General features: G+C 44.1%; 1 protein-coding gene across 5 annotated transcripts in view; it reads left to right on the top strand.

Moving 5' to 3' along the window:
- The window catches only part of NFYC (nuclear transcription factor Y subunit gamma), a 53,784-nt gene that overhangs the window by 39,377 nt on the left and 1,847 nt on the right, over positions 1-12,560 (top strand). For all 5 annotated transcript variants that reach the window (XM_083751870.1, XM_083751868.1, XM_083751871.1 and 2 more), the window contains exons 6-9: positions 6,447-6,620; positions 7,688-7,846; positions 10,903-11,010; positions 12,466-12,525. In XM_083751870.1, coding sequence (XP_083607996.1) covers positions 6,447-6,620; positions 7,688-7,846; positions 10,903-11,010; positions 12,466-12,525 — 501 coding nt within the window. The remainder of the gene's footprint in view (positions 1-6,446; positions 6,621-7,687; positions 7,847-10,902; positions 11,011-12,465; positions 12,526-12,560) is intronic.

Here is a 12,560-nt window from a genome sequence, read left to right as displayed (position 1 = left end):
TCACTCAACTTCAACACTCTACTTTTTGCATATATATTTAAACTGGGTATAGTTATACTACCAGCCTATATTAAATGAGGCTTATTCTCAAAACCCTTACCTTTTCTGTCTTGTTGGAGTGACAAATGGTATTGCTGGCGCCTTTTGAGAAGGATAATTGAATCTTTTAGAAATTGTGAAAAGCAGCATGAGTGTTGATTTGAAGTGCTGAGCACACACACATGCACCCTTCCACAGATGCACAATTGGGCACTTGATTAGCTGCACAGCAGGCTCCCATTACATAAGCAATAACCTGTGCACAATGCCCTCAGTTTATGCCAGGTGCTTAGAGACTGGATACATACAGGTTTATGACACTCTCCTCACAGCCATCTGGAACTTTCATTAAGGTGCTGACATCCGACTGGTCAAAACACCTTGTAAGTGTGCTGGTCAAATAGTTCAAACATGGACTTCCTAATTTAGAAGAACCACCGTCTTCCAGAAGACTCCAGTTCCTCCAAGACGCCGTACAGAGCACCAGCCCAGGCCACATTGAGGGCCCATGTCCTCCCTGCCACAAGGATTGAGCCACCCCAGGAATGTCACATCCCGAATCTTTCTCGGCAGTTGTTGCTCCTGTAAACATCCTTGACTGGAAGCTGTATGGTGCTTGAAGGGGCTTTCAGTCGGATGTTTACAGCGGCAGGCTGCTGCAGTTCTCCTGAAACATATAACGGGTTTGTATTGAAGAGTCGCTGTGAGGTGACATTGGGGGTTGGAGGCAACTGCAGTGTTAGAGTAGGTTAAGGATCAACACTTCGGTCACAGCTTTACATTAAACCATATATATTTATGGTGTGTGTGTGTGTGTGTGTATTCATTCTCTAACGCCTACAACTATGTTACCATCTTTCTTTACTCATAAACAGACTTGCATTTCTGTACAGATGTTGCTATATAATTTTACTTAATTGAATACTAAGAGCGTTTTGTATTTTTGTATCCCACTGTTTTTGTATTCCACTGTTCCTGAAAAATGCTGAAGGCGGTGCCTTATTGTGCCTGTCTTATAGCAGAGACAATGTCTTTGGAAGACCTTCAGAGAGAAGTTTGCAGTAATGTAGCCATCATTGTACATGGGACATTTGCAGTTTCATGAGCAAAAAAGACAGGTCCCTGGCTCCGCAGAAATGATAAACTAAATTTTGACAGTTCAGGAGGCAGCAGGAGTGGAGGAAAGGAAAGGGTGAAGTAAATGAAGCTACACATAATTAGGCTGGGTTACATGAACCAGAGACCTTTAAGTATTCTTAATAGCAATGTTGTCAACATCCCTTTATTCAGGAGTGGGGAATTGGTTGCTGGGCTGCAACTCCCATCATCCTTGACCACTGGCTGTGTTAACTGGGACTGATGGGAGTTGGAGTCCAAACATCTGGAGAACATCAAGCTGATGGTCTTCTGCAAGCTTATTTACTGTGTGGGAATGTTAATGTGCAGTTCAAGTGGAGTTAATAGATGGCAGTTGCTAATTTCCCCTTGCAGGAATGCAACAAATCACAATTTAGCTTTCTCCTTCAGGGATGCAAAATGCTGTTCCTTTCTGTTAAACACCTTGGATCCAGGGAGATTCTGGGGCCAGCTGCTTCCAAATCAAATCAAATACCTCACAATATAAAATACATCGCAATATAAAACATTTCAAATCACTGGGATAATTAAAAGGACAAGGGTGAAGCTGTCAAGGGTTATAGGGTCACACTGTTGTCGTGTGTACTTAGATGTTCTGCTACACCCAGTCTGTTTCCCAAGGGGATGGTTCATTGGGAACCCTTTCGGGTAAAATTGTGGCTAAAAAGGAAGCTACTAGAGCAGTGGTATCTTTGTCCTGATCTGCCTCATTTGATTTCTTCTCGTAGTTGTGGGCTGGAAATCCAACATTTTACTCAGCATCAGTTGGCGAGGTCTGCTATGTAAAGGACAATCTAAGAGAATGTGGTCCATTGAATCTGGTACTTCTTGGTTGCAGGCACACAAACGGGCTTGATATGGAGTGTGTGAGAATCTGCCTTTAGTCACTGCAGAAGGGAAAGCTTCCTATTTGGGCAAGGCTGTCACTGGGGAGCTCCAAGATTATCTAAGAGCTTTTACTTGGAAGCTTAAGATAGCCTTGATTCCTCAGCTCTGAGGAAGCTGACTCTCCAGGATTGCTGTAAGGACGGTCTGCTGTCTTTGAAATTCAATCTCTCATCAATACAGCAGCCTCTGCTTCTGTTATCTGACAACCACAGGGAGTGCCTGTTTCTAAATTCCATTACTGCTAGTACAGCATGTATATGTCTGGAATTTTGAAAGCTGCTATAGAATAAACATACAGTAATACTGGAACTATCACCTGCTTTCTGTGATTTTAAAATCCCCCCCCCCACCCGCACTTCAGAATATGATGGATATTATCTCCAGCACAATTGATAACTCCAGCAGGGGCACCATTTCCAGATGTTCTCATTGGGCTGTTTTGGTAATTCTTTTTCCAAAAGATTTTTTGTTCTTATGCAAACCACAAGGTACCCTACTGATACCTTCCCTCTTGCTTTGTGACTGTGTAATTTTGGGTACGTAAGAATTGGCAGTCACTTCTGAACCCTGGAACTTGTGGTCCACAGCACATACCAAATTCAATTCCAATATCTCAGTGTGCCGGGGAGAATGTGCATGTTGGAAACACAACTGGAAATGCCGGACAGGCAGTCTGGACCAAAGGCCTCGCTTCCACTCAGCCAGCTGCCAGATTGCAGGACAGCCCTTGGTTTTCTATCCATAAAGAAAGCAGGTGTGGTGGGAGGGTGAGCTTGCTTAGCTGCAGAGAGATTCCAAGGAAGCTGCTGAGCATCAGACAAACGCTAGCTTAATCAGCAGCCCTGGTTCTAGCTGGTTGGGCTGCAACACTCTGAAGATTTTTCTACTTTCTGTCTTTCCCAGGTGAATCCCAAAGCAGACTTTGTTTCAGCTGAGCCTTCACTGCAAACGTAGAGTACGTTAGGTGCCTCAGGAGGCCAAGTGTGGGGAAAGCTGCAGCTCTTTCTCCCTATTGCGATTCAAGGATTGCAACACTTCAGATTCCAAAGGAGATTTTGTCTAGAATGAAGTCACCCTCAGCATCTTAATAGCTTGCATTCCTAGTTAATATTTTGCAGTGTTCCAAGCAGAAATGGCTTTACATCTACCCCAGTTTGAGTTGGGCCACATCCTGCTGGGAGATGCTTGTTTTCAGCCTATCTACTAGGCACTTAACCACCTCGTGTTTGTCATTGGTTTGAAAGCAAACCAGGACCACCTAGAAGTAAGATAGTAGTTTGTACGTATTTGGTGAGCTCTCTTGGTACATAAGTTTGCAAATTAAAAGATTTTTTGTTTCGTTTTATAAAAAACACAACCAAAACAGCCTCACAAGAGCTTTCACCATGTAATAAAAGCTGGTGTCATTAGAAGGGGAGGGAGAATAAACTAGGTGTGTGGGAAGAAGAGGTAATTGACCTGCTCAAGATCTTAGCAGTTTATAGTCATGATCCTGGAGGAGGAGGTGGAGGAGGAGGGATTAGGGTTAGGGAGATGTTTACACTTGGGTTATAAAAAAGACTCCCCTCCCTTTACTATACAGGGTTGCTGTAGGAAAAGAAAATGGATCTTTAGCTTTTTCACCCTTCAGCCCCCAACTCTTGCTGTATAGCTAAAACTTGCCTAGTTTTGGGACTGACCGCCAGCCCTGCTCCTCAGCCCTCTAGTGCTATATGGCACAGCAGGGAAAACAGGAATGGTTCTGACACTTGCTCTTTAAGAACATGAGGACATAGTTTAATTGAATTCCGTAGTTAAACCATGTGCTGCATGAAGAAGTGCTTTCTTTTGTAGGTCCTGAATCTTCCAACATTCAGCTTCATTGGATGTCGACAGGTCCTAGTATCATATGAGAGGGGAAAGAGCTTTTCTTGATCCACCTTCCCCATGCCATGCATAATTTTATAAACTTCTATCATGTCACCTCTTACTCGCCTTTTCTCTAAATTAAAAAAAGGCCCAATACTGTTACTTTCCCTCATACTCGGAGTTGCTCTGGCCCTTTGATCATTCTTGTTTTTCTTTTTTTTAATCCCATTCAACTTTACCCTTGAGATGAGGTGACCAGAATTGTACACAGTATTCCAAATATGGCTGTACCATAGATTTGTTTAACAGCATTATTTGGGGTTGATATCTAGTGTGTCCTTCAGACAAAAGCGGGGCATGCATTCTTCTGGCAAAGCATTATCCATTACTTGCGTTGTAAAGAGATTTTTCCTCCCCTTAAAGCAATCAACCGTGGATCTACAGAGTGGGACAGACCAATAAGTTTACACAAGAGATCCTTACATTATGTTGATGGAATCCATTCCAGCCATTCTTGGTGGTCTTGTCTCTTGGCCTCCACTAATCTACAAGACTACTGGTGGGAGAGCTGGATGACTGTGACTGCGGTTCAGGAGCGCAAGTCATTAAAATCCAATCACTGTGCATTCAAAAATGTTTCAGAAACAATGAAAATTGTACTTGAACTATTCCCCCCCCCCCATGATGTATGAGGATAATTGCTTTGTGTAACCTGTTTGTGTCTGATAAGCATAAGATGTAAAGTTAGCCAGAATAACCCACAGGATCTACAGTTTTGAACACTGGAAGGTGAGGACATCTTCACACCTTCCTTTTTCCTACATGGAGATAATTTACTCCGTTTTGGGGAGGCGGGAGAGCACATTGAAGCCAACTGTGGCTGAACAAAAAAGTAATGAATGACTTCTAACCCTCAGATGCAACCAACGCTCCCAAAAAGGGATTTCAACATACTTTGGGATCTTGTAACTAACTTACAGACTTTTCAGCTTCATATGCATGTCTGTGTACTAGGAACTGGATGTTTGGTGCGCTGCCATTGAACCAGAAGGTAGTTGTGTAACAGCTTTGCAGAACTGCCGCTCAAGTTGGCAATTGAAAGGTGACAAGTGTCCATACCCTGTTTCTTTCTCGACCTTCAAGGATAGAAAGGAAGTCAAAAGAAACTGATTTGCAAGCAGTTTGTGGCATGTGCTCTACATAGAACCAGAATTTCCCATGCAGCAGCATGTGTAAACATCCTACACTCTCAGCTGTGACTTTGTGGTGGCTGGGAGAAGGTTGTTTACGCCTTCTGCCATGGATTGTTCATCTTCAAATATCTTCGTCTTCTACTTCCAAATCATCTCTTACAGGCTGATTCAAAGTGGGGAAGAGAATGCTGTTCTTACACACACACACACACACACACACACACACACACACCCCCGAGCCAGGTTTTGAGCCCTAGATTATCACCATAATTCATTATTATTAACTCACAGCTTTGATAGGGGCCCAAAAGCAGTCTATGAAAGCTTCCTGCCCAAAGGTTACGCTGTTTATTACCCAACGCTGACCATATCTGCAGAGGGTGGCAACACTAGTCCAGATGGTACAAATAATTTTCTCGGCCACATGCTTCCGGAAAGGGCAACCCACCCACCTACACCATATACACTCAGACATTTGAGTTACAGAGAAGTTTTCATCCAGCCTGCAGTGGTTATGATCAAGGAGGTATTTCTGCTCTCCAAATCCACCTTGGAGAATTCAGAATGGGAGTGATTTTTCTCCTTCTGGAGTTCATTTAGCACCCCACCCTTGCTTCAGGAAGCTCAGAGTGGCATATGAGAGGTTGTCCCATTTCACCCATACCTAGGTAGATTAGATGGAGAGATGGCAAGGCAAGATTTGCCCAATGAACTTCATAGATGAGCAACGATTTGAACCCTGGTGTTCCTGTTTCCAGGTCACCATTCTACTGGCTGTTGCACCCTAGATTTTCAGCTAGAGGACTGCCATTTTCTCCACTGCTTGTAGTGACCTTCTAGGACAGGCTTCCTGAAACTCGGCCCCCCAGATGTTTTTGGCCTACTTTCTGCTAAGACCAAACCCTTGAGGGATGTCCCATGTATGCAGCACACATTAACCTCTTGTGGCTTCCTTTAAATAATTAAAATTACAATGTGCTTGGGCAGAAAGCAGGACTGAATGCTGAGCAAAGTGGCTGATAGATGCACAAAACCAATCAAACATAAGGTATCTGGGTTGGTTGGTTTGTTTTGGTGTCATGTTTTTGCATGTAACAAAAAATCAATAAAATAAAATCCATAAAAATATTGGGGGACGCACACCATAAGGTTTCTGACAGTGGAGAGACTGAGTCCATTGAAGCCCATCATTTTCAGGTCAGTAGGCATAGACTTGCTGCACATTACTTAGGATCTGAACATCCCATTCCGAAGCACTGCACAGGCTGCTGTACTGGATATCACAAAGAGGACTTCAACTGATGAACTGCTTTTTCATCCCCTTTTTTTCCTTTGGCACAGGAGGAGGTGCGCCAGGCTGTGACCCCGGCAGAGCCTGTCCAGTACTACTTCACACTTGCTCAGCAGCCTGCAGCTGTCCAGGTGCAGGGGCAGCAGCAAGGGCAGCAGACGACCACGTCCACCACGACCATCCAGCCAGGGCAGATCATCATAGCACAGCCTCAGCAAGGGCAGGTTGGTAAATGGCATTCCTGAGGGCTTGTGCTCTGCGTTAGAGGTGGGCTGAAGAGTGCCACGTGTGTGACTTACCTTGGTACGTTCTGGCCATGCGAAATCGGCTTCACCACACGCACCCCTTTCCATCCTCCATACAGGCAAGCAAGAGGCATTATCACAGTTAAGTGATAAATTCCAGGCAGGTGAAAGTGCCCAAGGAGGACACAGCACAGCTAACAAAAGATGTGGTCAGCAAATGGGCGTAACAAAGGGAGAGTTATGAGGGCCAGATGGAAAGGTCTGGAGCAGTGCTATTTTTCTAGAAAAAGAGGTGCCAGAACTCACCATGAACACCTCTCGTTTTCTTCAAATGGCAGTGGCGCCCACCTGAGAGGTGCTGGAACTGAGTTCCAATGAGTTTCTGCTTGAAAAAAGTCCTGGTCTGGAGGACCATATTTAGTCCCTGGGCCTGAATTTCCCTAGCTCTGACAGCAGCAGAAACCACAAATGTCGTAGATAATACCGCAGCCCATTCCACTTCCTAGTGGAAAATGCCAGCACTCTGATGAGACCCAGAAACGTGGCAAGATCCTTTGGCTGCTGGATGGACAGTTCTTTGGAAGTACTAAGACTAGTGGAGAAGCTTAAGTTGGGCACCTTAGATTATGGACTGGCAGATGTCTTGAAGTATGTTGACATGGGGTTTTGGACCAATAATAGTTTTAACAATAGCAACACCTAAAAATGCAGTCTTTTTTCAGGTAGAAAGCAACTGAGCTGCATAGATGTGTCCTGATTCTAACCGACTTTCACTTTCCTCTGGGAGTGGAGGTACTAGTCACTTCTGCTTTTGGATTGTTTTTACCACAAAATGTGTAAATCAGAATCTTATCCATTGAATTTCCTTGAAGGTAGTCAGCAGAGAAATTCTGGCAGATTGGGTCATTGCTTGGAAAAAGTTGAGGCTCTGTGGGGTTTTTTTCTCTTTCTTTTCAGTCTGGCTGTTGTAGGGAACCAGCCAGGCTTCAGGCATATTTGGGATACCTCAAGGCTCAGGATGCTTCTCTTGTGCTCTGTTCTTTCAGACCACCCCTGTGACTATGCAGGTCGGAGAAGGGCAGCAGGTTCAGATTGTCCAGGCTCAGCCACAGGGGCAGGCTCAGCCAGCACAGAGTGGGACTGGGCAGACCATGCAGGTCATGCAGCAGATCATCACCAATACTGGAGAAATTCAGCAAATACCGGTAAGGAGGCATCCGACTAATCTTATTCTTTGTACTCAGGCTGTCCTCTTGTGACCCTTGTTCTCAAGAGGGTCTTCTCTCTGAAGGCTGTTGTTGTTGACGATGATATCCTGCTTTTAAGACAACTCAGAAGGCAGAAATGGCACTGTGTTAGGGACTTGTGTTTACTTCTGTCTGCTCAGCACCCTTCACTGCTTTGAGTGGGCTTCAGTCTTCAACTTTGGGTTTCCAGAAGCTGTTGGACTGCAGCTCCTCAGCCAATTTAGCCATTGCTCAGAGATTATGGGAGTTGTAGTCCAACAAAATCTGAGGCCCCAAGGTTAAAGAACATTGTGCTACAATAAAGAACTCAGTAGCTCCCTTCTGTGTGTTTCTCCCACTTCTGCCTTCTGCTGTGCTGCACTTTCAAATACCCACCAACCCACACACACTCGCAAACCATCTGTACCCCTCCTTCCTGCCATCATTTCAGAAGTTCAGAAAAAGCATATGTGGTACAGTGCTCTCAAGTCTGAACACTTCTGTAATCCAGCTAAGTGTTTGCATGTTGCAAATAATCGCTGAAATAATTATAACTCTTTTGTCATAAACCACAATTTTCTGTAAAAGCCAACTAATCAGAAAGATTAGGATAGAGCCTGACACCCTGACATGATAGCTTTTCATTTGCACAGCATTCTTTGATGTGTGGGAGCATTCGGCGGTGGCGGGGGGTGGGGTGTCATCCTTGCTACCAGCACATATTGGAGTGCTTTCTGGACACTTGACTCTCAAATCCATACTGTTTCTCTTCTGTGTGAGCTTCAAGGTCCTTCCATTCATTGCACAGCAGTCTACCTTATGCCTAAATGTCCTCCTTTTTCTTGCTCCTCTTCTAAATTTCATGCTCCTCTTCTAAATTTCTTCTGTCTCCATTTCTTTCTCTCTTGCTGACTTACGCCAGTGGCTCTAAAACTGTGCATAATACTGGGAGGAAGGGTCCAGAGTTTCAGGGAGCGAGAGAGGATCCTCCAGCAGGCAGAGCCAGAGACTTTTTGCCACCAGAGCAGTTGTGCTTACCATGAAAGATACAGAGATGGGTGAGGTACAGGTGGGAGCTCCTGGCTCCAGTGAGCTCATTCCCTTCCTGCTTCTTTCACTTGGTGGAATGGGTTAAAGAGGAAGACTTGGATGAGCCATGGTCGTGCTCTTCTGATGCCACTGTTGGCATCATATCTCAGTCAACAGATCCTTATATACAGCAGCTAATTGCATACATTCATGTAGATAAGTGAGAGTATATTGTGTGCTTGGCTGCCAGAGGGTTGTGAGGCTCTGAAAGTATTTTTTTTTGGGGGGGGGGGGACCTGAATTCATTAAATTTTTGAGCATGCCTTATGCCTCTGACAGCCTTCCCTTCTTTCCACCAAGCCAACTCCTTGTCTCTCACACATATCCACACATCCATTTTGCACACATCTTGTTCATTGTCGCATAGGCTACAAGCCCTATGGCTAGGATTGGCTGTCATTTGTATGTTCTGCACAGCACACTTTGACAATACAGTGGTACCTCGGGTTACATACGCTTCAGGTTACAGACTCCGCTAACCCAGAAATAGTGCTTCAGGTTAAGAACTTTGCTTCAGGATGAGAACAGAAATCGTGCTCCAGTGGCGCGGCAGCGGGAGGCCCCATTAGCTAAAGTGGTGCTTCAGGTTAAGAACAGTTTCAGGTTAAGTACGGACCTCCGGAGGTACCACTATATATATTCAGTGCTCTTAAGTCAAAGATCACATTGTCTTGCAACTTTTGTTACCAAAGCTGCATTCAGCGCTGAAATCTTCATTTGTCTGCTTTGTACAACCAGGATGGGTTGCAGTCCTTAAAACAACATGAAAAGATATATGAATGCTTTTAAATAATAAACTGTTCAAGTGTTATGTAGAGTCTGTGTGTGTGCTGCAAAGTGTTTGCAAACTATACCCAGCCCACCTTAGGAAAAGGTTTTGCAGGTGCACCTCAAAACAGCTTGAGGCAATGGGATTTAACTTTAACTCTGTGACAAAAGCTTTCTGGTTGTGAGCAGTAGTATAATAGTTAAACCCCTGAAAATCTGCCTTGTCCATTTCAGAGTTAGCTCTTATGGTTAAAATCTAACTAGGGGCCTTTCGTGGCAAACAGGGTTTTCCCCTGAAGGCAAATTTCGTTGCTGAAAGACAAATGCATAGAGATGCCTGTGCTCACATAGAGTATATCTGCTACAGGGGGCTACACTTTGCCTGTAACAGGGTGATGACCTTTAGAGAAAAATATTTCATCATGGAGAAATCGGCAAGGGGGCAAACTGCAAGCTTCATAGTTTCTGCTCCAAATAGTTTGGGCATCAGTGACAGGTATTAAAACACTTTCTCTGTCTGAAGATCTTCTCCCACCTGCTCCTAAAAAAAAGGGGGGGTTCCATGCATATAGTACACAAGTGTCTAATGTTAAAGGACAGAAAGTTGACTATTTGGAATGCTGTCCCCGGAAAAACACAACTGGCCCTATGACAGTCAGTTTGTAGATGCAAGGCTAATATTTCCATTTGCCCAGACCTTTGGTAGTCAAGTAGCCTATACTGAGGTGCTCATCTTTTAGGGTAGTAGGGTAAGAATTACCCTCCTTATAGTGTTGTACGTTGATTTTTTTTTTAAAGGCTCTTAATTTATCTTTATGTTTTTGTATTTTTTATTGTTAAGTTGCTTTGAGACTTTTTTGTAAACAATTACTGACATAGGTAATAGTAATAATTCAGAACATAACATGGTAGCTTATAGCTCAATGAGAAATGCTAGGTTGCATGTTCCCCTTCACTGAAGAGCAACATGTGGATACCTATATTTCTGCCTGATTCCTTTCATGCTCCTATTGTTTTGCTGTCGGGGGGGATAATGTAAAAGGGGGACATGTGGTCACGTTTCAGCCCTAGCTTTATTTAACCCTCCCTGTGTAGTATCTCTCTCTCTTTCGGAAACAAGGGTGTAAAGCCTGCATGTTTTAGGTTACCAACTATGTGCCATCTCCTACTGTTTCTAGGTACATCTCAACGCCGGTCAGCTGCAGTATATCCGCTTAACTCAGCCCGTTTCTGGTGCCCAGGTGGTCCAGGGCCAAATCCAGACACTTGCAGCCAACACACAACAGGTATAAACTGAGGTCCAGTGGCTTGTTAATAGCTGTTAAAATGTACCTAGTCTGTAGAAAAGAAGTGGCTTTTCCTGAACTTGGTCACTCAGGCAAGGGAGTGGCAGTAGTTTCCTTGGTCTTTTTTCTGCTGCCTGCCTTTTTCCATTTTAAAAAGTACGGAAACCTGTTTTGGACCTACTCCATCCTACCCCACCCCTTCATTTTTCAAGCAAGGTCCCGAGGCTTGATCTCCAGAATTTCCATCAAAAGACAACTCCCAGAAAACAAATTGCATTTAACGTGCACTTTCAGGAAATACCTGTCATGCATCAGAGAAAACTACAAGATACAAAAGATACAACCTGTCCTGGAACACATGCTGGAATACAAATACCTGGCTGTTGTTTGGCACAGGCCTCCTTTAGTGTTTGGCAAATTCAGCTAAATGCTATTCCTTCCCTTTTCTTCCCACTCCCACCTTTCTTGTATAGGTCAGCTTTTCTGTTTTGGCCACCTGCCAGATTTAACACAGCCATTATTTCTGTTCAGTCACCATATCTGATTTCCAGTACTTTGCAAGAACCATTTTTAGTCACTGTTAATACATTCGTTAAAAGCATCCTTTACTTTTACAGTAAACAGTATTCCTGCTCTTTCAGGTCTGGGATGCATCTTTAGGTACAGCCTAGCAACACACTCAGTTTTTTAAAAAACATATGCCTTTCCTCTCCTACTCCATGCATGCAGTTTCCTTCTCTCAGCTGGCTGTGTGAATGGCCTATAGCAGGCATAGGCAAACTTGGCCCTACAGATGTTTTGTGACTACAGTTCCCATCATCCCTGGCCACTGGCCCTGTTAACTAGGTATCATGGGAGTTGTAGTCCCAAAACATCTGCAGGGCCGAGTTTGCCTATGCCTGGCCTATATCAAAGGCTTGTCTTGAGGTTTTCAATATCACTTCCACCCCCCAGGTGTCTCTACCACTTCCTCCTGTGAAATACATCCATCCATCCATCCAATCTCAATAGGCACCATGGCATTTTTTGGTCAAATAATTCACATGAGCAAAATAATCTGAAAATCTAGCATGCATAACAAAGCAGCCTCAATCATCCTTTTGTCCTCACCCTTCCTCTAGGCGTATGTGGTTTTATTCTCTCTAATCTCTCTGATGAAGAAAATTTGTTTTGCAAATTGCTGTGTTTTTGTACGTTGAAGATACTTCCATAGAATAATTCTAATCCTTTCTTTTTGCCTTGTTCTGTGAAATGGGGGCAAGGAGGTAGATTTGTGAACCAAAGGGCTCTGATACCAGCCGAAGAGAAGAGCCGCCTGGTGGGGCAAGCATGTCTTTAAAATTAAAATGGTCTCTCTGTGTGGGGGTGCAGTTAAGGCAAGTGGGCTCTGACCTCCTTTTTTGTTTTTACATGGTGGGGCTGCAAATGTCAATAAATCAATCATCTATTTTGTAGATTGCACAGACGGAGGTTCAGCAGGGACAGCAGCAATTCAGCCAGTTTACAGACGGACAGGTATGAGCTTCCGAACCCATGGTGACAGCCATTGA

Source organism: Podarcis gaigeae (assembly GCF_964106915.1).
Source record: "Podarcis gaigeae genome assembly, chromosome: 8".
NCBI lineage: Eukaryota > Metazoa > Chordata > Lepidosauria > Squamata > Lacertidae > Podarcis > Podarcis gaigeae.
Note: the sequence above shows the minus strand (reverse complement) of the source record. Positions and strands in the feature narration are given on the sequence as shown.